This window comes from Castor canadensis, chromosome 17 (genome assembly GCF_047511655.1).
Source record: "Castor canadensis chromosome 17, mCasCan1.hap1v2, whole genome shotgun sequence".
Lineage (NCBI taxonomy): Eukaryota > Metazoa > Chordata > Mammalia > Rodentia > Castoridae > Castor > Castor canadensis.
Window position 1 is genome coordinate 7,455,914 of NC_133402.1, and position 26,475 is coordinate 7,482,388.

At 42.3% G+C, this 26,475-nt stretch overlaps 1 protein-coding gene across 1 annotated transcript; it reads left to right on the top strand.

Moving 5' to 3' along the window:
* Positions 1-495: 495 nt before the first annotated feature.
* Hapstr1 (HUWE1 associated protein modifying stress responses) lies at positions 496-26,281 on the top strand. The gene is made up of 4 exons (XM_020178650.2): positions 496-807; positions 1,325-1,405; positions 10,879-11,154; positions 23,844-26,281. The coding sequence occupies exons 1-4, from the start codon at positions 582-584 to the stop codon at positions 24,086-24,088; spliced, it is 828 nt and encodes a 275-aa protein (XP_020034239.1). The 5' UTR covers positions 496-581; the 3' UTR covers positions 24,089-26,281.
* Positions 26,282-26,475: the final 194 nt, after the last annotated feature.

The following is a 26,475-nucleotide window of genomic DNA, read 5'->3' on the forward strand; positions in this document are numbered from 1 at the left end:
ATAAGGGCCCTCGGAGCGGGCGCGCCCCAACCGCCCCGGGGAGCGAGGGGGGGCGGGGGGGCGGGGGGAGGAGTCGCGGCCGGGTGGGCGGAGCTTCCCAGCCAGCGTGTGGGCGGGGGAGGGCGGGGACCAGCAGCCGCAGAGGCGTCGACGACGGCGGCGACGACGACGTTGCTCAGTCTTGGGAGTGGGCTCGGCGGCGCAGGCCGACTTGTGCGGAGGTCTAGGCAGGCGGCAGCAGCAGCAGCAGCAGCAGCAGCAGCAGTAGTAGCAGTAGTAGCAGCAGCGGCCGCGGCCCTAGAGAGGCCACCACGCCATGGGCGGGTGGTAGACAGGCTCCGGCGGGCCAGGGACGACCTTCATCAGCGGGACCCCGGGGATTAGGGGCACATAGGAGGCCCGGGGCGGAGGGGGAGGGGGTCGTCCGGGGCGACGCGGGGCGGGGTCGCCGGCCGTCGGGGGTGTGCAGGAGGCCTGGGCCGCCGCGAGGAGCCGCCGCCGCCGGCCGCCGGGCCCCGCCGCCGGGCCGCTCGACGACGACGCTCCCGCGGGGGCCCCGCCTGAGGAGGACGCGGCGGAGGATGGAGGAGCGGAAGGAGGAGGGCGAGGCGGAGATCCAGGAGCACGGGCCCGAGCACTGGTTCTCCAAGTGGGAGCGGCAGTGCCTGGCCGAGGCCGAGCAGGACGAGCAGCTGCCGCCCGAGCTGCAGGAGGAGGCGGCGGCCGCCGCGCAGCCGGAGCACAAGCAGCAGAAGCTGTGGCACCTCTTCCAGAACTCGGCCACCGCCGTGGCCCAGCTCTACAAAGGTGAGGCCTCGCCGCCATCTTGGCCCGGCCCGGTTCAGCCTCAGTCGCCATCCCGATCCCGATCCCAGTCCCAGTCCCCGTCCCCGTCCCCGTCCCGACCGGGAGAAGAGAAGCCCCGGCACAAAATGGCGAAGGAGGCGGCGGGCGGCCCCATTGTGCCTCGGGGCGGGGACTGCGGGCAGGGGGTGGGGGGCTCTCCGCGCTGGCTGGATCTCGGGACCCTCGGTTCTCGGGGCCCCCCGTTTTACCCGCCACACCCCGCCGTCGAGATCATCCCCGCACCCCCCACTTCGCTCCTGGTCTCCCGGCGCCGCGGGGATCCCGAAACCCTTGAACAAAATGGCGAAACCTAATATGGCCGTTCGGAGTGATTGACGCCCAAGTAACATTCTCTTCGTCTCTCTCTCTCTCTCTCTCTCTCTCTCTCTCTCTCTCTCTCTCTGTGAACTCGTGTGTGTTTGTGTCGTTTCTGTTGTTGTTGTTTTTTTCTTATTTGTTTCTTGGTTTTTGTTTTCAGACCGAGTGTGTCAGCAGCCAGGACTTTCTCTCTGGGTCCCCTTCCAAAACGCAGCCACCGCTGTCACCAACCTCTACAAAGGTAAAGAGCCCTGCGCTGCCCTGCGGGTGGGCGGGAAGGTGTGTGTCTTGCGCCCCCAGAGCGGGTTGTGCTGTTATGTTGCCCCTTGCTGGGCTGGAGACCTCCCTCCGTGAGAATCTGGGTGGTGGTCTCCTCAGCTACCCCTCCCTCCCCCGTGGTTTTGACACCGCTCCCCCCGGGGGGGGATCCTGTGGCAGTGACTGGGGACACTTGGCTGTCACCGTTGAGAGGGAGCTGCTGTGCTAGGTAGGCTGCTGATCGTCCACCACAGTCTCCTCGCCGCCCAGCGAGGTCTTAGCAAGCTCCAAAAGTCCACAGTGCCCCAAGCTGGAGCACTGCAGGACAGGTGAGACGAGCTTCTCTTTTCTGGAAAAGGAGGACCTCAGGGACGATTCGTGAGTCTGGTAACTTAGAGCACAGTGGTTTGGCATTGACCTGTTTTGAGCACTCCCTAATTGGAGTTAGGTGCACATGAACTTGCCCTTCCGCAGCAATTTCATCAACTTCTGTACTTCAGAGCTACCTGTGTCTGCTTGTCAAGCTGCTAGCAGGAAATCTGTGGTAGACTTGTGTAGGGGAGCCTTTCTGGAGTTCATTTCTCTTTGTGATGACATAAGGGTATGTAAGTGCCTCCTCCTGCCCATTGTGCTTTCTTGGTAACAGTGGGTTTAATTTTGTGCCTTGCAGGTAGGGAAGGTTTGGGAGGTTTTTGGCAAGGTTTCTAAGGAAAAAGGATTTTGATTTGACTTGCTAACAAATGTAATTAAATCAAAATGCTTTCAAACTTTGAAAGAGCTGATAAACTAATGGAATTTTTTGCAGTGTAAAAATATCAAGATAGGTTGAAACAGGCTATTGGAATACCTCCTTGATTCTCAGATTGTGTCTTTTTTGATTCTCAGATTTTTATTTTTGCCTAAGAATGTGCAAATAATGGCAGCATTCTGTAGGACAAATGCCCCTTATTGTGAGAGCTCCTGAGTACACTTGGCAGTTTTTTGAAACAGTAATTTTGAGCACTGTTCAGCTGAAACTGGTGGATAAGAATGTTAATTTTAGGAAATGAGGAATAGTCCAGTCTTACGGAGTAAAGGGAAACAGATGAAATGGCACTCTCACTGGTTAGCTTTGATTTTTGTAGTTGAGTGTCTCACGTTTTGTGGGGAGGACCTGGGGATGAAACCCTGGGTCTCTGACAGGCTAGGCTGAGCCCCATCCCCAGCCCCAGTTTCTTAAATTTTGACCACTGAAAAAGTTGCTTTTTAGCATCTCTCCGTGCTTGAGGGTCTTGAGCATTCTTTTGGAATAGCTCTTGGTTTGATCCAGAAAGGAAATTTAAAAATAATACTTGTGTTATTTCTTAAGAGACTCAAGTTTCTTGGAGTACAGTTGACATGCAGTGAAATCACCCTTTTAAGATACTTAGATTCATTTTGACAAGTGCATATTATTAACAAATAGACCAGTATACCTATCCCCCCTCCCTGGAGCCACTTACCTGATTGCTGTGCACTGTATGTAGTTTCCCCTTAGAAGCCTTTTGTGGCTGGTCTCTGGCGTAGCATGTGTTTGAGGGGATGCATTGCATTTGCATGGCAGGTACAACAGTCCAGTGCTTTTTAACTGAAGAGTAGTATTCTGTTGTATGCAGGTACAGTGGCTTACTACCTTTTTGCTTTTGCTGCAGTTAGCTTTTTGGTTGAAGGAGAAGACAACCCATTTTTTTGCTGTTTTCTAGGTGCCAGGCTCTTAACCTAAGCCCTCCACAAATAGGAATGTCTTCTGGTTTTGGTGCTGTTGTGGACTGATAGAATGAATTTCTGTAGGACTAAAGCTAGCAGTTATTTTTACTGCTGTCTGAGAGAAGATGGGTTCAGAAGTTGAACTGTGAAATAATCCTTAATTTGAAAACACATCTTATAATTTGCTAGTTTTCTTCTTTGCTCAGAAAACTTAATGAGAGACATAAATTTTAAATATATGTGGTTTCTGGATTGTCAGTATGAGCCAGTTTTATTTTGTATCCAGTTTCTGTAAAATGAAGCATCTCTTTTTACCTTACAGAATGGATAAATTGTATTTTGTGGAATTTGTTAATTAGCAACATCTTAATCTTTTAGCCACTGTTGCAAAGAACAGATAATACTGTATTCTCACACCCTCCCTCTTCAGGGTGTGGTCTTTAGAGAACAGGCATCCAGCTGAGGAATAATTGGTTACCTTAAATAGAACCAATAAAATTAGCAAGGTGGTGTCACAAATGCATGCAGCTTTAAATGTTGGTAAATTTAAATCTGGTTCACAGTTCTGATTAAAAATTTAATTTTGAGGGGATCCGTTAAGCGAACAATACTCTTGTATTTTGTATAATTAAGCACTTGTCTGGCAAGCTAAAAATGGCTCATTTTGTAACCCTGGGGAGAGTGACATATGCACCACCTTCTTGATAACTGCTAAAATGAGCACATAGGAATGCCACAATTGGCCCTTTATTTGGCAGTACTGGGTTTGAACTCAAGGCCTCAGGCTCACTAGGCAGGAACTCTTATCACTTGAGCCACTCTGACAGCTCAAGTGGAGGACCCCTTTTAATTGCCAGTGGGATTTAAAAAAATTGGAGGTTCTGGTGGTTGATTTAGTTGGAATGTAGCTGGACGAATTTAGAAGAGAAGGTGAGTTGACCTTGTCCTCTCACCGAGGACACCGTTCAGTAAAGAGTAGTGCATAGGTTTGTACTATAGTTAGCAGGGTCAAGCTTTCACTTCCTTTTTTGGGAAGGAGAAGAACCAAGTCGTCACTGCTGCTTCTTGATTTGATAAATCCAAAGAGAATGGTGTTTCTTCATTATTGATGAGTCCCTGGCTTAGTGTGGCTTTTTGGTACCTGAAATCAAAGGAAGTAAAAAGTTAGGTCATTTTAATCTATCCAGGGTTGTTGCTTTCCTGAGAGATGATGTGGCCAAGCCTGTGCTTGCATTTTTTGGAGCAGTGCTGGGTAAGTACTGGACCACTGAGCAACACCCCCCGAATGGTGTTTGCATCTTAAATTTTCATTTCTTTGAGGTACTGCTTTCTGTCTTAGTCCTGATTCTTCCTTAGAAATTATCTTGTGTAAGCCTCAATTCCCTATACTGCTTGGGGCTGCTTGCTTATCCTTCAGGGCAGGGCTACCATGTAGCCTCACAGTGGGTAGCCTGAGTGGGGCTAGTGCCCCAGCTTTTCAGCAACCTCTGGAGCCAGTGCTTGACCACAGAGCTGCTTCCTACCACTTTTCTTTTGCTGTTTCTCAGTTTTTAAATGTTTTTGTTCTTCGTTTCTTGTCATCTGCATTTTAAAGTGTGTGTGAAACATTGGTTGTGTATTACTCTGCCATACCTGCCAATAGCTATCTCCTGATACTGTTTGCGTCAAAACATGTTTCTGGGTGTCTTTGAACAGCATTTGCCCCAAGGTGTCTGCTCTAGGAGTACTGCAGAGGACTAGCTTCAATATGGTGCAGTCTTGGAGTCTGCTGCCAGACTGAGCTCAGATCTTGGCTGGGGTACGTGTTTGGTGTGTGGTTCTGCCAGGTATTTCACCATTGTGCTCCTTGGTCTTAACTGTAAATGGGCCTGAGTGCCCACAAATTATAGTACAGGTCTTAGTTTTGTGCCTAGCATAGGGAGAGCCCAACTGCTGATGGTGTTAAGTTTTAACTATTTCTCCAGTGTTTTTTGCAGTGGGCAGGGGCCGTGCTTAAGATGAGGGGTTGTAATCCTAGTTTATTTATTTATTTTTTTTCTTTCTGTATGCTGGAATAAGCTTTGTGGTGTGTACATTCCTTCTTCCTCATCTTTTCCTGAAAGGAGCAAATGTAAATAGAATTGACAGGTCAAAAGGTGTGCTATCATTCCTCTTTCTGATACATTGTTTCACTTTATTGTGGCCATTTTGGATTTATATGTATTGCTAAAGGGGAACTGAACTGTGATGGAAATTTGTGGGCCTAGAAGTGGGTGACTATTAAACAGTCACAGAAAGTAGTTCTACTTGGAGGAGATGGCAGGGGTTTGTGACTCTCCTTACTTCATAAAGTTATTACCAAGCTTTGAGGCTTTGTTAAAATAACTTAGTATAGATTACAGTTAGAAACTCTTAGCCTTAAATTTTATGCTTAGCTTTAGTTGTCAGAAGCAATAGCCTTAGTCATTTGTAATATGCACTTTGTAGGTTCAGTCTGAAGATTTTTATAGAAGACAGCCCTTTTCTTGTGTCTAACTTCTGTAAAAGGATATTTTGGCTGCAAGAATCAGAAATCACAAGTCATTCTTGCTTCAGTGGTACGGACTCGTCTTGGTCCCTCTCTGACGTGGAGACTACATGTAGGATTGACTTGATTCAGTGACTGGGGTCTTGTGCTTTGCGGTTCTCTCCCCTTGCATGCACATATGTTTGTGTACACGTGTACACTGTGTGTTCAGATTGGTTTTGTCTTTTGGCCAGAATCACTACTATAGTCAGGTGTGGGGTGATGCTGGTTAGTTTAGGACTAAGCTACATGTCGAAGGGAGCTTCCCTCAGATCATATGGTTGGCTACCCAAACAAAAACTTAGAGTATCTTTAGGGAGGGGAGAACAGGCATTGGAGGCCAGGCAGGCAAAAATAAGAGGCTGCTATGATTCTTCCTTCATTCCTGTGCTTCTGTGTGCTGAGTAAAGATTAAGTAAATATATAGGCAGGAAGGTTGTGCCTAATTTTGGATCCTAGTTGTTTAGGAATACATAGGTGTTAGATTCTCCCAAATATTTGGAAATCAGTTCTGTTTTGGCTTTTACTCAGATCTTCTTATTCCTTGTGGAAAGCTTGAAACTGGATGGTTAGTGTAAATTAAATTCAAATATTTTGTGGTCACTCGTATTCCTTAGAAGTGTTGCTCTGACTTATGGCTTGTAGGTGCTCTGAGGAGAATGAGAACACCTGGAACAGTAGGTGGTAGAAGGAACTCTGCCCCCTTACTTTAGACAAGGCCCTTTGAGCTTCAGTTCCTTGCTTATGAAATTGGGATACCTGCTCTGGCTGACTCACAAAGTTTTTTGAGTATGGAGAAACAAGGGCTAAGGGTGTGCTTAGCGATGAATTGCCCTGGGTTTGAACCCCTGCGGTAAAAACTAAAACAGAGCAACATCATTAGTTTTGTCTGTACGTGTCACGGAAGAAGGCTCTTCATTTGGTTTTCACTTCAGAATCAGTGAGAGTCCTCTGCCCTACCCTGCAGTGGTAGTAGGATTTAAATCTAAACTCTCTTGAATTCAATTTCAGATTCTTATATAAAACATTAAAAAAAAATAACACATGGGACATATTCACTGTGTTGTATGAATCAGTGTTTTTTTTTTTTTGAATAAGGAAATGAATGTGTGGTGGTAAAGGTTAGGTTGATATTTTGATGCCCTTGGGGACTCACTTAACCTTCAGGTTTATGGCTCTTTTCCATAATGGCTTTGATTTTGGTAAAACAGTAGTGGGCACAAGACTCCTACAGTTTTTGGGCCAGGAGTCCAATACTCACACTTGTAGAATTTGGCTGTCTAGTTATGAGGGTTCAGGTGTGTTCAAAACAGTGTTTGGCTGAGAGCCTTTAGCTCCTTTAGGAGGCCCTCTGTGTGTGGGAGTGGGGTGAGGTGGGAAGATGGGTTTCTCAGCCCAGTGGACGCTACATTATCCAGGCATTACATTAGAATGTAGTTTCTTTATGCCTGTATTCTCCAAAAAGCATGCAGGTCTTTCCCAGTTGGTTTAAGATAAGAGGAAAGTGTTATTTTTAACCAAGTAACTGTTTGAAAGTACTTAACATAATTTTCTATTCAGGAAAGTACCTGAGGTTGGATTTATTTGGGTGGTAAAATAATGGGACTTGACTTTCAGAGTAAGCTGTTAAAGGTACCAAACCAAGTTGGTCCTAGGTAGTGCAGAAGCATGTAATTCATTATCTTTGTGTTGTATCTGCTTTTCTCCTTGGTCTTTCTAGTCTGTGAATTAGTGCTTATGAAATGCCTGAATTTTGGGGGGTGGTTTTTTTTTGGGGGGGTGCCTGGGGGTTTGAATTCAGGGCTTTGTGCTTGCAAAGCAGGCACTTTATCACTTGAGCCACATACTCCAGCCCAAAATGTCTGACTTTTTATCAAGATTTTAGTTGGTTATGATATTGAGACTTGGGTCAGAAGTTTTGAGGTAAGATTGGTCAGCTGTACAGTTTCTTAAAAGAGGTTTTTTTTTTTTTTTTGCGATGGGGTGGGGGGGTGGGGGGGTGGGGGGGGTGGGATGTGGTAATACTGTGGTCTGAATTCAGGCCTTATGCTTACTGGCAAGTTCTTCCATTTAAGCCATGTCCTCAACTCTTTTTTTGGGGGGGTGGGGGGGCTCTCGTTATTTTGTTTTTTTTTTTTTTTTTGGAAAAGATCTTCTGGTTTTTCCCCAGGGGACCTCTGTCTTTCTACCTGTACCTCTCACATAGTGGAGATTACAGCTATGTACTACCATGCCTGGCTTATTTGTTGAGGTGGGCTCTTGCTAATTATTTGCCCAAGGCTGGCTTCAAACCTCAGTTCTCCCAGTCTTTCCCTCCCAAGTAGCTGGAATTACAGGGTTGAGCTGCTGTGCCCAGCATGGTTCACAACTTTTTACATAACTATCTCCCTTTTAAACCAGGTCACTGGTGAATTTTTTTTTTTTAAAACATCTCACAGGGCAGGTGGAGTGGCTCTAGTAGTAGAGTGCCTGCCTGGCAAGTATGAGGCCCTGAATTCAAAGCCCAGAACTGGCAAAATCCCCAAAACAACAAAAAACTGTGAAAATGTACCTCACAGAGCACCCTCCCTTTGGTTTAGGTTTTATATCAAGTTAATCTTGCTTTTTAGTGTCTGGCTTGCCAGGTGTATGTTTTCACACCTGCTTCATCTGTGCACTGTCCTTGCGTGCTTTGGATTAGTTTTCTGCATCCCTTTGATGTTTCCCACTCTGTTCCCTCTGTTTTTCCAGTTCTGGGCCTACCTCTGTTTGGTTCTTTAAAGAGATAAAATTTCTTTATTCTGTTTAGAAGTAGAAACTTCTCCAATGAGCTTTAGAGAGGGCAGGTTTGCACATTTTAGGCTTATCCTCTTTCTGTGGTTCCATAGGATAGGCTCCCTGACTTGATTTCCTTTGAATGACTCTTTTATCCCTTTCACAGTCATCAAAGGACTAAATGCAACTTTTCCAGGTCATCTTAGGTTTAGGTACTCCCCCGCCCCCCCCCCCCCCCAAGCAGTTCTGGGGGTTGAACCCAGGGCCTTACACATTTTGGACAAGTGCTTTACCACTTGAGCCTTGCTCCCAGCTTATCCAGTTCTTTGAGGTTGGCTTTCCTGTCTGTGTTCTAAGAGATGGGAAAGTGCTGCGTTATCTCCATGGATGGTGTTTACCTTTAAAGTGGAGTTCGTGCCTACTTTGCGTGCTTTGTGTAAGAGGAATGGGAAATCAGATACTGACTGACATGGACACTTGGCTGGCCACTCTAGAAGTGAGTTAATCCATTTTTTCAAAGGTATGCTGGAGTTTAAATGAGAAGATGTGTGCCCTGGCCCTTTCTACTGTGCTACTGTGCTTTGAACTCTGGGCCAACACCTTGAGCCACTCTACCAGTCTTTTATCGTGATGGGTTTTTTCAGGATAGGGTCTAGCAAACCGTTTGCCTGGGCTGACTTTGAACTGTGACTCCTGATCTTTGCCTTCTGATAGCCAGGATTACAGAGTCCCAACTCCTCTTATTTTAAAAATATTTTTACTCCCACAGACATGTCATTTTCTTTTGAATCTTTAGCAATAAAGAACCATCATCTGCGAAGAAGAAGGTCTTGTTACACAGTTCTTCTTGTGCACCTGCACTCATCATCTTTCTGTTTTGGGGGAGGTTATTGGGTACGGAATCCAGAACCTCACACATGCTACACATGTGCTCTGCTTCTGAGCTACATCCCCTAGCCTTTCCTTTTTCAATAATGCATATTCATTCAGCTTGGGATCCTCTGTGATGTGTGGATTACTATTTCTTTCTGGGACACAGCTCTTCATGTGTGCCTATTGCTTTCTCCTTCAGAGTCTACTCTAGATTTAGACATGGAGTTAAAATAAGTACAGGAATGGTGATAGAGAAATGTATCTTGTTGCTTTTATACAAGGTCCAGGGATAAAGGAGACATCTTGCTGGGTGTCTTTAAAGACATACTGTTTATTTTTCTGCCAGCACAGCAGCTAACTAAAAGTAAATTGCAGCAATGTAAACTTTCAAATATGATTTTTCAGCTAGGTAAAAAAATCATTGAAAAGAAGAACCATTTTACTACAGTCAGGTTCAGTATATACCAGTATTCCAGTGGGGAATTTAAGGCAAGGCTACATTCCAAGACCCTGTCTTAAAAAAACCGAATGCAGTCATCTTCTCTAGTGTCTCACTACTAGAATAATGATAAGTCACCATGTCACTCAGTGTCTGCATTTTCATTTCCTCACACAAAGCAGGGATGAACTTCATTTTAAAAGTTCATGAAGATAATGAGTTTCCAAGGGTACTGAGAATTGGAAGCAGAATGAAAATATAGCTTGGGCAATGAAGCTTTCTGGTTCCACCCTCCTGGTGTTGAGTAGTCAGTACTTATGCTCCCTGTTTTTTGTCAAGTGCTTGCTACGTCCTTTGGAGTTCTTAATTCTTGGTGCCAAACCTGTCAGTAGGAGTGCATCTCAAATGACTTGGTAAATCAAGTGAGTGTGGCCGAGCCATGTGATTTCAGACTTCGGTTCAATGATGCAACACTCTTATGTAGCAATCAAGAGAATTCAGCTTTCTGGAAGAGAGCAGCATATCTATGTAAGGATCCCCTGGTTGTGGAGCAAAGTTCGGCTCTTTTATATTTTTGTTATCTTGAAGGGGTCACTCAACACGCTCAGTACCATTTCCTCACTTTGAATAAAGTGGAAGGCAGCACTGCCTCTTTTCTCATGTGAAGCTCATGAGGTGCTGCTGACTTAGCTACCGTTAGTATTGCTAAACTAAAGCAGGTAAGCATGGCCAAGTTTATTGTAGGTAGTCCTACTTCTGTCTAAATTATTATTTGAAAGAAGAAAGCTTTAGGATTATGTGATGTGTGAACTCCAAATTTAGACCACTAAGATGACATGTGTGACATTTCCAACATGAGTAAGATACATTTCATTCAGATTATTGGATCACTTACAGGTATAGAGGCTTCAGAGTTCATGGTAATTTGGGCTGGTGGTGTAGCTCAGCTGGTAGAGCTCCTGCCTAGCAAGCTCGAGGCCCTGAGTTCAAGCCCCCAATACCACCCAAAAAAAAGTACTCCATGAATAACAGTTCATGGTAATTCATTTCACTTTTTTAGAAGGAAATATAGCATGACTGTATGATTATCATGTGTCTTTTCTTTCTTTTTTTCTAATAGAAAGCGTGGATACCCATCAGCGAAGTTTTGATATTGGAATTCAGATTGGCTATCAGCGACGCAATAAGGATGTGTTGGCCTGGGTTAAAAAACGCAGAAGAACTATTCGTAGAGAAGATTTGATCAGCTTCCTGTGTGGAAAGGTTCCTCCACCACGAAACTCTAGAGCTCCCCCAAGACTGACTGTAGTGTCCCCTAACCGAGCTACTCCAACGGAAACTAGCTCATCTGTAGAGACTGATTTGCAACCCTTCCGGGAAGCCATAGCTCTGCATGGTAAAGCCGTTTAAACATATTTCTTTGGAAAAATGGTTAAGGGTCTGCCCATTTCCATGTTTAGGGTTAGGTACAGATATTTTGTCTGTTTTTTTGTCTACAGTAAACCCTCACTCTAGAAATGTTGAAATAGAATGTAAGCTAAGAACTTAGGGGCAATTTTTGACTGCCAGCCAGCCCATCATAAAATGTATTTAGGTTAGTTTGAGCTTATTAGTGCTACAGTAATCTTTCTGCAACATTGACTAGAAATCATTGTTTTACACTTACATGTTGTAGATTTTCTACTCCTCTTCTGAGTCAAAGAGGAAGTTGTGTCTTAAGAATCCTATTACATTTGTAATTGGTTGGAGAACCTGGTCCATGACAGACAAGAAAGGCAGGTAATTGTTGGGTTAGTTCTCATGGGAACTGCCTTAACACCTTTCATTACCTAGTGTGATGTAGACGGTTAGAGTTGGTGTCCCAAATGAGAGAGGACATAGGGAAAGGTCATCAGTTATCTGCCTGCTGTCCCTCAGGTCCTTCTTGCTTTGATAGGATTGTCAGATACATCACTAGTTCCTCGGCAGACCCATCACCAGAAGGCATTATTGGTCTAGAGGCTTCAGTATTACTGGAGAAGCCTGGGGAGTGTACTTGGTGATAAGTCAATTGCTTTCTGCTACAGACTGCCATGTAGAACTGAGAGTTACCCTCTGCATGACAATATGTAATAATAAATACAGCTATTAAAAAAAAAAAAAGAAAAAACAGCAAAATGAAACAAGGTGAAAACATGCATCAAACAGATGACTGGACAGGTTGGAAGTTAACCAGTGAGTGAGGTCATGTTTAAAAGTTAAACATTTCTGGGGCATAGGGTAGGTCATCTAAAACATTAACCTGCTAATGAGAATAGAGGGATATGTATAAAGGAGTTATATTATTGAAATATTAGTTCCTGTAGAGGATTCTTTCCTGTAATGCTAAGTAGAACATGGAATTGGAAAAAACATTGTTTTTCCTGATTGCAAGTGTTCCCTTTTTTTTTTTTTTGACAAGTTAAAAACATTGCAGGAAAGCCCATGTTGTATGGATTCAGTGTTTAACACTGCAGACTATTTCCAATATATTAGATAGTAAAGCTGTTGGGCTGAAATGAGGCTGATTTGTTCCTGCTGAATTGGTTTCACGCACTTCGCCTTAAGGTTGGAAAAACAATTGCGAGAGTGTATATAGTTGTTAGATTAGGTTTTTTATTAAGAGGTAAAAAGTGTCAGATTAATTTCAATGCTTAGTAGTACACAATGTAGGTGTCTCTCCCTAAGTGCTATACTTTTCTCCAAGTGGATTTATGATTCATTCCATACAAAGTATCCTTTTTCTGTATCATACTAACTAGTATCTTGTAGAAGATAGTTTTAAGAAATGAAAAGAAGACAGTTTTAAGAAACAGAAGCCCTACTTGCTGTAAAATCTTACTGCAGGAACATACATAGTAAAGGGGCAAGCCAGTCCTTCTTGAGAAACCACTCTGCTCTTAACCCCATCATCCTATTCCATTTTCACAAATAGAATCTGGTCAACCTGTGACTTAATTATTTTTGAACTTTGGAAGGTCCAGTGATGATATAGTTGAAGAAGAGACTGCTTATAATGTTACGTAGTTTAAATTGTGAAGTATTTTCTTTATTGTCTTTTTTTCTTTTTGAGACAGTCTTACTATGTAGCCCAAGCTAGCCTGGAACTGGAGATTGTTTTCTCTACCTCCCAAGTGCTGGGATTATAGCAACCCTTACATGCTCAATTTAAAATAATGTGTGTGTGTGTGTATATGTATATGTATATGTATATATATATATACACACACAAACTTTTTTTTTTCTCCCCTTTTTCCTCGGTGCTGGGAATGAAACCCAAGGCCTTGTGCATAGTAGACAGGTGCTGTATACCGCTAAGCTACATCCCCAGCCCAATTGTGAGGGTTTAAAAATGCTTAAATAGGGTTGGGGATGTACTTAGTGGTAGAGTGCTTGCCTAGCACTGGGTTCAATCCCTAGCACTGCAAAAACAAAACAAAGCTTAAATATAAAACTTTGAGTAGAAAGTTATCCTTTTCCCTAAAATAAATGTATAATGTAGTAGTAATTTTGATGTATTAGAGACAACGTGGTCCTCTCTTCAGGCTCATACCTCTAGTATGATAGATGCAGATGGATAGCATGCTGAAAACTCCATGAAATAAAGTTACTGAGTTCTGTGCTCCAGTGGTTTACAAGAACATAAGTGTTTTGAGGAGAATCCCTGCCAGGTTTGAGAGTTTTAAGGAAATAATTTGATAACTGACTAAATAGTAATATTTCAAGGAAGTAATGTTTTGAGGAAGTAATTTTTCAAGGAAATAATGTTTCAAAGAAGTAATTTGATAACAAATAGTAATGTTGAGTAATGACTAAGTATACCTAGTGTTCTCTGAGGTAATTTGTTGTACAGTTAGTAAATTGAAGTGTTAGGAGATCTTTTAAAGTATATACAGAAAGTTTTTTTTTTTTTGGTGGTTTTGGAGATTGAAGCTGCATGCTAGGCAAGCACTCTACTGCTGAGCCATACCCCCCAGCCCACTGGGTAAATACTGTGCCAGAATTCAGTTTAGCCAGATCTGCAACATAAATGAGGTCAAACCGAAGTTTTTGAAGTTATCAATTGGAGGGAGAGTCTTTTGGTGCTAGGGATTGAACCAGGGCCTTGCTTTTGCTAGGCAAGGCACTCCACCTGTTGAGCTATGCCCCAGCCCTAAGTTCATGAAGTTTTATAGAGTAAGGGGACATGGGAAAAAGTCAATATGTCAAGGCAGGCTTGAGTTTATAAAAAAGTAAACATAACATTCCTCCTTATGTCCTCTCTCTTCTTTATGAAGAGGATAATTTTCCCTCTCAGGTTTTTCATCAGCTTTTGGATACCCCCTCTACCAGTCCTTCCATCAGACACACCCATAGTTATCTAAACTCGCCTTTATTTGAAGACAGTTGGCAGAGACTTTTGGGGTATTTGCAGTGCATTTTATGTAAGTAGGGTGGGGCAGTAAATAAGATCCCCAGGTGGAGATTTTTAATCAAAAGCACATCAATTAATGGCTGGACAAGTGTAAGACTATTACCAGTTTTCCTTTAGACACTTGTTTGGCACATGTTTATTTTCCATGTACTTAGTCATTGGAGGCTAGACTCAGGAATTAAAGAAATACACAGTTCATGCTGAATTACTACTTATTTTTATGTAAACAGTATTTTAGGCAGACTAAAAATCACCTGGGCCATTTCGTGGTTCCCTGCCTACCTTTTTCATGACTCTCCTTTAGTTATCCTTTCTCTTCTTTTGCTGCTTGGGCCTTTGACTTTTCCTCAGATCTTTCACTGCCCTGAATTATGTATTCCAGGATTCTAATCATAACTGTCACCTTCTGTAGGCCTTTCAGAGGCTATCTTACTCTTAATTTCCAGATTGTACCTTTTAAGGAGACCTCTCCTTCCTACCAAACACATATGTCTCATAGTCTCTTGGTGCACATCTCCCCTAGGCATGTGTCTCATGACATTTCAAACTGGACTGGGCCTTCTGTCTGACAGTGACAAATACATGTCATCTCCTCATGTATCTATTCAGTAGTCTGTGCAGTCTCTAGGAATAGATGAGCAAACAGAGTGTTTCCTTTCTCTGTTGAGACTAATACATAGTTGAATGATTTAAAGTTCTGAATGTGGCATGTGTAAGATCTTCTGGGCACAGAAAGGGACATCTTACCGGCAGTTTGGTTCTGGGTTTAGGGAAGACCCTTCTGAAGAGGTAGGTTTGGGATATTGCTCCCCATTTCTGAGCTGATCAGGCTTCAATCAGCCTTCCATGAAATCACTGGAGTTATCTTTTCCATCTTGTCACTCCCTGCTTAATGTTTCCCTATGGCCTACAGGGGCAAGTCCAAGTCCATTGTGGCATTGCAAGGCGTATATAATCTGTCTTGACTAGCCATTCTGTTTAATCGCTCTTTGTGCAAGTGTCCCTCTTCCTCCTCTTCCTCCTGTAAGACTGATAACACGTCACTTCTGTGATGCATTTTTCTGCCTGTTCTTTCTGTTCTTTAATTTTTGGAGATAGGATCTTGCTTATATAGGGCAGGCTGGCCTCAAACTTTCAATCTTCCTGCCTCAGCCTTCTGAGTGCTGGGATTTCAGATGTGTGCCACCATGCCTAGCCAGTCTGTGTCCCCATCCCATCCCATCCTCCTCCCCTCTTTCTTTCTTTTTTTTTTTTGGTGGTGCTGGGGTTTGAACTTAGGGGCTAGTACTTGCTGGGCAGGTGCTCTGTTACTTTGAGCCATGCCCCAGTTCTCCTCATTCTTAAAGCCTTCCTTGAACTAGGCCTCAATTTGTTCCCAGGCTATTCTTTCCTGCTGATTGGGGGTATATTAGAGGAGGTCTTTGATACGTTCCTTTTGGCTTCAATAGAACCTAGCAAAGAATCTTGTATAAATGTTTTCTGAATTTACTACAGGGGTGAACACAGGTCTGAGAAATGAGTGAATACAGCACAGTGGGGAATGAGAATTTCTGGAAGGAGTTGAGGATTACAGTCCCCAGATGACTACAGTTGGGATAATGTAACCTTTATACATACCTGGGGGTGATACAAAGGAATCTCACATTAGAACCTCTGGGAATTTGCTAGGCCTGAGGATGAAACCACAAGAGCTGCTCTTTCAGTGTGTACTTTGTATCAACACCCTGCCAAGGAGATTCTCATTTAATCCTCATGCCAGCCCTGGGTTGTTACCATTTTATTGATGAAGAAAATCTCATTGTCTAAGAGGGAGCAGGTTAATAAGTGGTAGAGTAGGTATTTCAGATCGGTGTGGCTCCAAAATGTGTTCTCTTAACCATTTTGTCTCTATTTGTAGATTTAGGGCATATCCCTCCACCCCCCTTACTTTCTTTGCATGGTTGGGGGTGGGTGCGAAAGGTCTTTGAGGCCTTTTTTCTCTAAAGATATCAGAAAACAGACCAACTTGTGTGTCTGGGTTTTTCCCCATCAGTGAATCTGGATAACTAGGCTTGAAGATGAATATAAGTGGTTTGTGGCCCTCCATATGTGTTCTTGGCTCGCCAAGGTAGGAAGAGTACATAGACTTGGACGTTGGGCGAAGTGCTTAAGCTCTCTAACCCAGTCTCCTTGATTCATAAGGTGATGGATGAGAACCCCAGCAAATTACTACAAGCCCCACTATGATACTGTGTAAGTGTTCTTTGCTTTGAAAAAGGAGGATTGCTTGTGGTTCTAGGTCTGGTGTGAGTGCCCTCTTTGTCCCTGAATGACACAACTACAGGAATAGACCTTTGGCTCAGGATCTCATTTCCCAGTGGCCTTTGAGGATCTTTTTGCTTCTGTATATAAATTGCAGCATTCACTTGAATTAATTTAAAGTTTTATTGTTACTTACATAAATATTACTTGCGAAGATCTTGAGCTTGTTTCTGTTGACAAGCTAGAGAAGTTGGTTACATTGCCTTTCTGACTGGAGAAAATTTCTGATTTAACTGTCCAAGCTTGTGTTGTCTGGAAAGGCTTAGGTTGAATTCTGTTCTCTTTGAGAATCCTGTTATCACAGAGATAGATGCAAGGGTGCAGAGTAAGAATGGACATGCATTCAGAGTCATGCCAATTCAAATGTCACTCACTTGAGAATGTTCAAAGCCTCATCACTCCATTTTTCGTAGGTTGCTGACCCTGCTTCATACTGTCTCATAAAAATCAAAGACACTTGGTTTTAGTTTCAAAAGTGATTCCTCAGCCTCCTGCTTGCTCTACCACCTGAGCGATTCTGCCAGCCTTCAGAAGTGATTTTGATCACTTCTTGACTTCAGCATTTGGAATTAGCCTGTATCATCCTTCTAAAATTATGCCTCATTTCAGACTCCAAGGCTTATTACATGGTCTCTTGTCACCATAGGCATTGGTAGGTGACATTATTGGCATTGATTTGGCTTTAAGATACCATTTTAGCAGGAAAAAAAAATAAAGGGAAGAAAGATAGCATCTCAATGTTAAGTTTTTCTCAGGTTGAAAGTAGATTTACAAGACAGTGAGCTACTGCCTTTGCTAGCATAAGTGCTGAGAGGGACTTGGGCAAACTGAGTCTAGTCTTTGTGATACCAGAGAATTTCAAAACAAAGCAAAGAAGCTAAAGGAAAGCTATCTTTTAATTTTTAAATTATTTTTTGAGGTGGGGTTTTTGCTATATTGTTCAGGCTGATTTCCAATTTGTGGGATCCAGTGATCCTCCTGCCTCAGCCTTCCCAAGTGCTGAGACTAGAGAACAGGTTAAGTGTGTGAGTGTGTGTGTGTGTGTGTGTGTGTGTGTGTGTGTGTGTGTGTGTGTGTTTTGCCAGGGGAGGAATTCAGGACCTTGCACTCTACAAGTTACACTCCAGTCTAGGAAAGGTATCTTTTAAAAAACAGGACTTTGAGTTAGAATAAGACTGCAACTTCATAGGGTTGAAGGTCAAAGTCTTACTGACTTGAAACCCTTCGTAGATTTGGTGTTAAGAGTTCTGCAGTCAAAGCCTTCTGTAGAAAGTGTAACAGTTTTAGAACCAAAAGTGTATGTTGTCATTCTGTAGCTCTCCCTGTAGCCCAGCATTTACCAAATACAGTGAATGCCAAGCACTCTGATGAAGTGGTTTGTTGGAAGTAGAGCAGGTGATTAAAAGGAATGAATAAGCCAATCTCAAGCAGTTTCTGGTCTAGCAGAATTATATTAGACAGTTTGGATATTTAGGTATAGTATCATCGCCCTAAAAATTCATAGACTCCATTTGCAGCCCCCCGCCCCCAAATTTTGCAACATTCTCTTATGTCATTAAGTTTCTTGACAGAGTCTTAGATCTAGAAAGCTGGGTGTGGGGCTCTGTAAGAAAAATGTAATCATTTGGATTTGGGGTTATAAGGTCAGAGAGGAATTTTTGCTTAGAAAAATATGTAAGGCAAATTCTTAATCTACCACACCCAAGGCATAAAATGGCTTCCTTCTTTACTCTAGAGTTTTCGGAAAGCTGTAATTTTAAGCAGCCTGAACCTGTCAGTTTTCTCCTAATCACAGGTTTTCTTTTGGGGAACTGGGGTTTGAACTCAGGGCTTCTGACTTGCAAAGCAGGCACTATACCACTTGAGCCACACCTCCAGTCCATTTTGCTCTGGCATTTTGGAGATGGGGGCCTCAAACCTTGGTGGTCCTGATCTTAGCCTCCCAAGTAGCTAGGATTACAGGTTTGAGCCACCGTGGTGCCTGGTTTGTAGCCTTGTGTGTGTGTGTGTGTTTTTGTGAGAGAGATAGAGAAATCATTTTTTGGCCCAGGTTTACCTGGTTTGTAGTCTTGTGTGTGTGTGTGTGTGTGTGTGTGTGTGTGTGTGTGTGTGTGTGTGTGTGTTTTTGTGAGAGAGATAGAGAAATCATTTTTTGGCCCAGGTTTACCTGGTTTGTAGTCTTGTGTGTGTGTGTGTGTGTGTGTTTTTGTGAGAGAGATAGAGAAATCATTTTTTGGCCCAGGTTTACCAGAGTGATTTTGAAGGGAAGTTACCACATTTATGAGAACAAACCTTTCCTGGTAAAATCCCATAGATAATTGATACTCTGTATCAGTTGATACCCATTCCTTCCATTGATGTAGTTAAATGTTTAAAAATCTGTTTTGACAGATAGCACAGGTAAGGATTCTCAAGTTGATAGGATGTATAGAAGAAACTCTGTGTACTTTTCTGTGGCAGAGGACTAATTAGAACTGGCCTGTGAGAGTTTATTTTATAACCCCCTTTCAGAGTCCTTTTCTCCTGAGGAAACCCACATTCCTGGCAGAGTGGAACATAGTGGAATCTTAGTAAGCTTGTTGAATGTTGCAGTCTGCATCTTTTTGAAGTAACAGAACAGTTGATAGCTACTTAACAATAATGTGTGTCTGAAAGTTTATTTGGAAATGAAGATGTGAGATATTAATGTACCAAAGCAATCTCTTAATTGCTCACAGTTGCTTATAATACCGCAGTGAATTTAAATTCCCTCTGAAGGCCGGAACTTCTAAATTATGCCTTTTCTTCAGACCAGTCTCTGAGAATGAGACCAAATCAAGGCAGTTCAGATAGCATTAAAATTTGTACTGAGAAGTTGGCATTTTCCATATATTATGGTTAGATGTTAAATACTTAAGTTTCTGGGGATAGGACTTTCAGCTTCCAACATCATTGATACAGAATTGTCTTGAACCTGTAATAAAAATTTGGTTGGACATTTTTCCCATCGCAGTGAAAAAGAAGGCCATGTATCAAAGCTAGTTTATGCACCTACACCTATTTAATGATCTACTGACTGTTACGAAACACTTCAGTATCTGAGCTTAGTTTTCTCACACATTTTCTTACTGAAAGTATTAATTTCTTGGAAAATTTAAAGATTTCCAAAAAGTAAAACATTCAGTTTGTGATCCCACTATGTAGAGATAAATGCAGTTAAATGTTTGGTGCATTTTAGTCTTTTTTTTTCAATGTATAAGTATTAAAATTATTTCACAGTTGAGATCATACTGCATATATGGTACTGTATTTTGCCTTCTTCTTTTTAAACGTCGTGAGCATTTTTTCCATGGCATTAAAAATTGTCTTTGAAAAATGGAAAGCATCTTGGGCTGTCAGCATAACTGAAAATGTTTTCTTGGTGTGACACATGTATCTTTGTAATTGATTTGATTTAGTATGCTTTGCTTCAATAAAAATTCAGTATTACAATTTACAGATTGGGGTGGGGAGTGGTATCTACTTCCAATTACCACAATCTTATTAGAATTCTTTTTTAAATTACTGAACTCCCCTGACATCTGAAACTCTACATTGACACTACAGTACTTGCACCTCAACAGAGCTTTGTGCACATGGAGTAGTACATTCATTTCCAAGGAGGAAAATCCAGTTTAGGTCTCCCAGGTGGGATGTTACCCACTTCGTTCAGTTTTGGGGATTTCAGACCCTCCTGCCCCTCCGCACCGCCTTCTCCTGTTGATGACATGGGTGGAGCAGTCTGCAGAGGGCCCTGGACCTATGCCGGTGGGTCCACAGTGCCTTTTCACCTCCAGAAGTGGCTGTCTTGGCAGGAGTCTCAGGTACTGGGAGGCCAGTAGAATATAGACGGATGCCTCCTTAGGTCCCTGGCTGCTGGACTGAGGTGGTGAGGTGGACTTGGGTGGGCATTTGCTCTTTTTCTGCCTGTGTGTGACCCAGCTGTGTGCCGGGAAATGAACGAAATGTAACTGATTCTGGAAACAGCATTTTCTTATTACTCAAGCATGGACATGGTATAACAATGATAGCTGTGTGCCACCTTTAATAATTTGCCATGTAACTTGGACTCCTATGACCTGGACTGTACAATTTGTTTTAGCTTCATTGCAAGTTCTCAAAGTATGATTAAATCATCCTAATTTTTTTCCTACTCCTTGCAAGTAATCATTTTAAATGGATGCAGACACTTTATAACTGATGAGTTTATTTATCTTGTATTAAGCAATTGAGACTTTTCTGTCTAATCATGCTGTTTGTTTTGCTGCTTTTGTCAATTGATATTCCCATAGCCCTCTTGAAAACGTGTGTGTTTTTGGTAGAAATTAAGTTGTATGCCCTCAGGACGTACAACTTAGTTTTTTTTTTTTTTTTTTTTAGTATTGAAGCATGTTGAGATGTGTAGATTTTCTGTACTTGTATAGGCCTGATTTGTTCATGTGGCTTAGCTAAGGTTTCCTAAAGCAGCTTCCAGCAGCTGCCATTGGTTTATAAAATAAAATTTGGGCTGTTTAAAATGCATATATTTTGGTTGTTAATCTTAATTTTATTTGACACTTGTGAAGAGCTTTTTGGGGAAGAATAGTGAGTCAAACTTTGAAAAAAGATTTTCACTGCTGAGAGTAGATAGTGTGTTGCACATTGTTACTTTACTTGAGCTATTGAATTAAACCCCAAGTCATAACACCAACAGAGAAAAATGACTTTCCAGAAGTTACTGGGGGATTTTTAAATTGGCCAAGTTGATGTTTAGTGTACCTTCTTTTTCATGGAGAAGTTGACGAGTTCACTTTATGATATTTGTCATAACTGCCATGTGATCCTAGGGATGCTGACCCTCCATTAACAAGAAGGGCATAGGTTGGGCTTTGTTGAATTCTGTTTGTGATTTCAAATGATAATGGGGATTGGAATTTAATTACTAAATATCCAATTTATTGCCAGATTCCCACGTTTCGCAGAACCTCTTTTGCATTAAGAAGCAAGTATGAAAAGGTTATTGTTGTACTGGGCACCCTCTAGTAGCATGTTATGTCTGTGGGATCGGGAAAAAGGTGTGCACAGGTCTGTCTGAAGAACTTAAAAAAATGCCAACAGCTTGGGGATAGTTGGGTTCTTACCATGGCATTTTATTGATTGTTACTAGTTTCAGTGAGCAACCAGCAGACTGGGTTTGTTTCCTGAAACCAGCAGCTGGGCCTGTGTTTCAGTTGGACTTTGAAGCATTATTCTTTTTTCAGAATTCAGTGAGTGTGATGTGTCAGCCCATTAGCTCAAGATGAAAAGACTGTTCATAGGAAGAGTTGTTTTTTTTTTTTTTTAAAGTTAGTAAGCCTGTGGGTTGGGGATGAGGAAGTGCAGTTCCTCTTTGGAGATGATAAGTCTGAGCTTTCCAGTAGGCAAATGGGCCTTTGAACACAGGAAAAGGGGTTGCTCCTGTGGTCCAGATTAGGAAAACTCTGGTGCCCACAGGCAAGCTGAGGGGTGTTGGAGCTCACCCTGGGTGACATCTTGCTGGTTGGACAGAAGAGAAGCCCACAGGCTGCTGAGGAAGCAACTGGGAGACTGGAGAAAGAGGAAGGAGTGGAGCATTTCAATCAGGAGGGAAGAAGAGCCAACAAAAGGAGGCCGAAAAAGGAGAGGTTAGGAGAACCAGGAACCACCTCAGGGCAGATAGATGACAGAGGAGTCTGTGGGCCCAGGTAGCAGAGTAGGTGTTAGAAGCACAGGATTGATTTCCAAAAGAACTACCAATCATCAAGATTTGAACACCTCCTGTCAGTGTATGCTTCACTGGATAGGTTGCAGGGGGAGGTGGTCTCATAGTAGGAGTATAGAGTCCACTTGAATGTGAGCCTCAGCTCCTACTTGCTACCTATTGCCCTTGGGTAAATAACTATTTAAACTTGGTTTTTCATCTGCAGATGGAGTAATATGTATTAAAAAGTAAATCATTTAGTATGGTGCTTGACCCAGCATTAGTGCCTTCATCCTATTTTTGTAATTTTTTAAAAAGCAGGTTCTGGTCTTTAAAAGTTTGAGGGGTTAAACAGAGAGGGACAATTAGATTTCCTCTTGTAGGGGAAGAGCAGTAAGGGAACTGGTTGGAAAAGTGCAGAAAGAGTGGGAGGTGCCTAGAGAAGAAGGGTCTGATTGGTTTAGCAGGAAGGTGTGGGCTACAGAACACTGACAGCGGTGGGAGTTGCTTGGGGCTGTGGGTGGGCTCCATTGTCCACAGTATTTGTAGAGTGAGAACTATGTTAAGGGGAGTTTAATAAATTTGATGTGGTAGGAGGCAAAGAATCATTACTTTGTGAACTTGATTTTCAAATTTCAACCACATTTACAGAATACGAAATTAGAATGGATGGACCCCTACCCAATCAAACCTCTAAGCTTGTTTTAAAATGTAAGGCAGAAGTCTTGTTCTTTGGAAACATGGATTATATGGGATCACATTAGAAATTTAGTCAGGCAATAGCAAAATCCCTAGGCGAGGCTTTACTGGCACAGCAGGAAACTCATAGGGCAGAAAGCCTGCTGTCAGCATTAGGCTTTTAAAATTGAATGCTGTGGTCCTGACCTGACTCAGGTCTTTCAGAGATTTATCCTGAGCACTTAGGGGTGGAATGTAAGTTAGCTCCTTAACTGCTCAAAATTATAAGGAGTAAGTGTTCAATGATAAGTGCTGGGGAAATTCTGTATTTAACAACCTGAAAGCAGAGCAAAAGGATTTGTTCCCCCACCCCTGCCTTCCTCTTCTCTAAAGGATCAGACAGTGACTTAGGCTACCTAAGCATGTCTTGCAGATACCGTTGAGACCTGCAGTTGTGATATAGCTCCATTTGTCCAGGGCACACGCACCTTGTACTCAGTGGCCCAGTATAACTTTTATCAGTGACTCTTTCAGGCTTGACAATGTACTGTTTTGGGTGATACATCATATGGTCACCTTATCTAGAGGAGGGATTGTTAGAGCAAGCGCACGTGTGCACCACACACACAGACATGCTTCTGAGGTTAGCTACTGGAATGGTGACTTTAGATAAAGCAAGCACCTCCTGGCCACATCTGTAAACTGTATACTCCCTGTGCTTGATGCAGAGTAAGCTTTCCATAATTGCTAGTCCCAGCCTTGCTAGTGTTACCAATAAAGCATAGGTCAAAGCCAGATGACCAGTTCTTCCAGAATAAAACTTAACTGCTCACTGGTGACCCCTTGCAAAGAAGCCCGGCAGACATCCTGACACTGTGACAACATGAAAAGTAAAGTGGGTTGCTTTCAAAAGGGTTGAATAATCGAGCAACTCTAAAACCTCTTTTCTTCTTCCTAGGTCTTAGTGGTGCAATGGCTAGTATAAGCGTGCGTTCGAGTACCCCAGGCTCTCCTACACATGTAAGCAGTGGATCGAATGCTAGTCGAAGGAGAAATGGACTCCATGATGTCGATTTGAACACTTTCATATCAGAAGAAATGGCACTCCACTTGGACAATGGTGGAACTAGAAAGCGTACCTCAGCCCAGTGTGGCGATGTTATTACAGACTCACCAACCCATAAACGCAACAGAATGATCTAAACTGCAGACATTTTCACACCCACCATGCTGCTTGAAAGCCACTTGATCCTCAACATATACTATTATTGCAAAGGAAACATGAGGCCATCTTCCCTTGTTCACTGTTTAAGACAAGTGAATTCTATAGTGGTTGCCATGAAAGGAAGTTCTAGGTATTTACAGTAGATGCCTCTTGTAACTATGGCTTTCTCAAAACTATACTCCTAGCAGAGGACATCAGATAATTGTGTAGTCATTAGCAAGATCATCATAGGCGAACATATATCCGTTCCAAGGCTAAAAGTGACCTTAACTGTATTTATTCTCAAAGGGAAAGGAAATATCAGATGTTTATTTGGTTATAGACTGCTTTTTTTCTTCTTCTTTTTTCTTTGTTTGGTCCATTTCTTGCTGTGTTGAATATTTTGCTTCAACAGTATTGCCAGGTTCCTAAAATTGTCTAAAAACATGATTTGGCTTCCTTGTCAAATCTGCAGGCTTCTATTTTTGCAGCCGCACTGTTCTACGCACCTGGTTTCTATATAGTAACAGTGCAACTTCTAATTATTGGACTATGTCCTGTTTTTAGTTTTCAAAGCAGTTTTCTAATTCTGGTGATTGTGTGATGTAAAGAGGTGCTATGATGGTCATGCAATTAATACTTAATATTGAATCAATACACAGAACTTTATTGGATTCACTTTGTGTGTGTTAGTGCTCTAAAAATAGCAATATTATTAAACTGCCCCCAGATTAACCCTGTAGGCTTCAAATACTCAGTTTAAGACAAGTACTACTTCTATGCGGGATACTTTTCCTTATGACAAATGGAAACATGCAGACTGCATCAAGGTGACCAGAAAGAGAGGGCATGACCTTTGAGAGTGGGCTTCCTTTTTGGTTCAGTGTTAGCCTGAGGGAGATGGTTGGGGTAGGTATTTATTCTAGTCTTTCATACCCTGTGTTGCATTTTTCATGATGTCCTACTGTGTTTTCCTTGCAGTGGGTAGAAGATGATAGAGCTCTGTTTTGTCTACTACTGATGTGATCACAACTTACTTAAATAGCAAAACCCAACTCTTCCCCTGTCCCTCCATTCCCTCTCCTCAGGACTGCAGTTTGGAATCTCATTCTGGAAAAGATAAAGTCGCATGGAGGTTCTCTAGATGTTAGGTAGACCAAAATAAAAGTTCTCAATAGAGTCTTCTTTGGGTAAATATAAGACCTCTTGTAGCTACAACGTTTTAGAGCATGTTTCACCTTCGTTTTTAATATCTTGAACTGAATGATAGTCTTTTTTTAGATGAAGAACTGATGTCAGCCTGCCAGGTACTGTAATTTATTCTATCCTATTATTATATATCAAGTAGGACAGTGAAAAATGTTTCCTTGCAAACTTGTAGTCCAGTATCAGTTACTTCCTATTTTTATCTTTCAATGACCATTGCAGATCAGTGTAAGGGTTTTCCAGTAATCACTCACAGCACTTTGTTAAAGTTTGCTGTTCCTTCAGCCATTGAATACCTTTCTGTGAAGAAACTTTGCTAAGTTACCCATTATGGACTGGGTGGGATGTGAATGGAATGTTAGAAATGTCGTGTGAATTGGAGTTCTGTGTTCATCATAGATATAGCCCTTATTTAAATCTATGGAATTCATACTCAAACTAGGAATGACAGTGAGGTATTTCTAAATTTTCACAAAAAGTGGATCATTTTTTGTTTGACTATAATAGCAGGAAAAATTATAGCAATTTGTCATTTTATCTGAAACAGACAAGCCTATGTATTATGAATCCTTTCAAGCTTCCCTTTGGAATATACCAAGAAATGCATTTGGAATTATCTTTGCTTTTCTGACATTGTAAATTTAGATTCTGGAATCGGGGTTTGGCAGTGTGATGCTCATGAGAGGCCAGAACTCCCATTCCCAAAGGATTTCGAGATCGAGGAACACATATTTAATCCCCCTACCCCCCCCCCGCCCCCCGCCATGCCTTGGTTCTATTTCCTCTTTCCAAGTTGAATACAATATTTTAGGTTGTTTTGTTTAAGTTGGTGCTCTGAAGATTAATCTTAGTACCCTTTACTCTCAATTGTCAAATTTTGATAAAAACATGTGCCATTTTCTTTGGTAAGAGAAAGCAGGTCTTAATGTCTGCCAGAACACAATTTATATGCCTTATTGGCTCCATTAAACTTTTTAAAAACTTTAGCATTTGTTACTTTTTTTCCATTGCATTAATCTCAAGTGCTTCTTTGTCACCTAATTGTCGCCCCTGTCCCTTCTCTGACCCCATTGCTCATGTGCCCGAGGACAGAACAACCCTGAGGCCCACTAGTACAAAGAGAAATGATTTATAATCTCAGGAAGATTAATTTTGACAGCTTAGTTCAAAATCTTTTGGA

Excerpts from the sequence above, each read along its gene's own strand:
- Hapstr1 (XM_020178650.2), top strand. The coding sequence starts at position 582 with ATGGAGGAGCGGAAGGAGGAGGGCGAGGCGGAGATCCAGGAGCACGGG. Across the intron at positions 1,406-10,878 it reads TGTCACCAACCTCTACAAAG|AAAGCGTGGATACCCATCAG; the intron begins GTAAAGAGCCCT and ends TTTTTCTAATAG. Across the intron at positions 11,155-23,843 it reads GGAAGCCATAGCTCTGCATG|GTCTTAGTGGTGCAATGGCT; the intron begins GTAAAGCCGTTT and ends TCTTCTTCCTAG.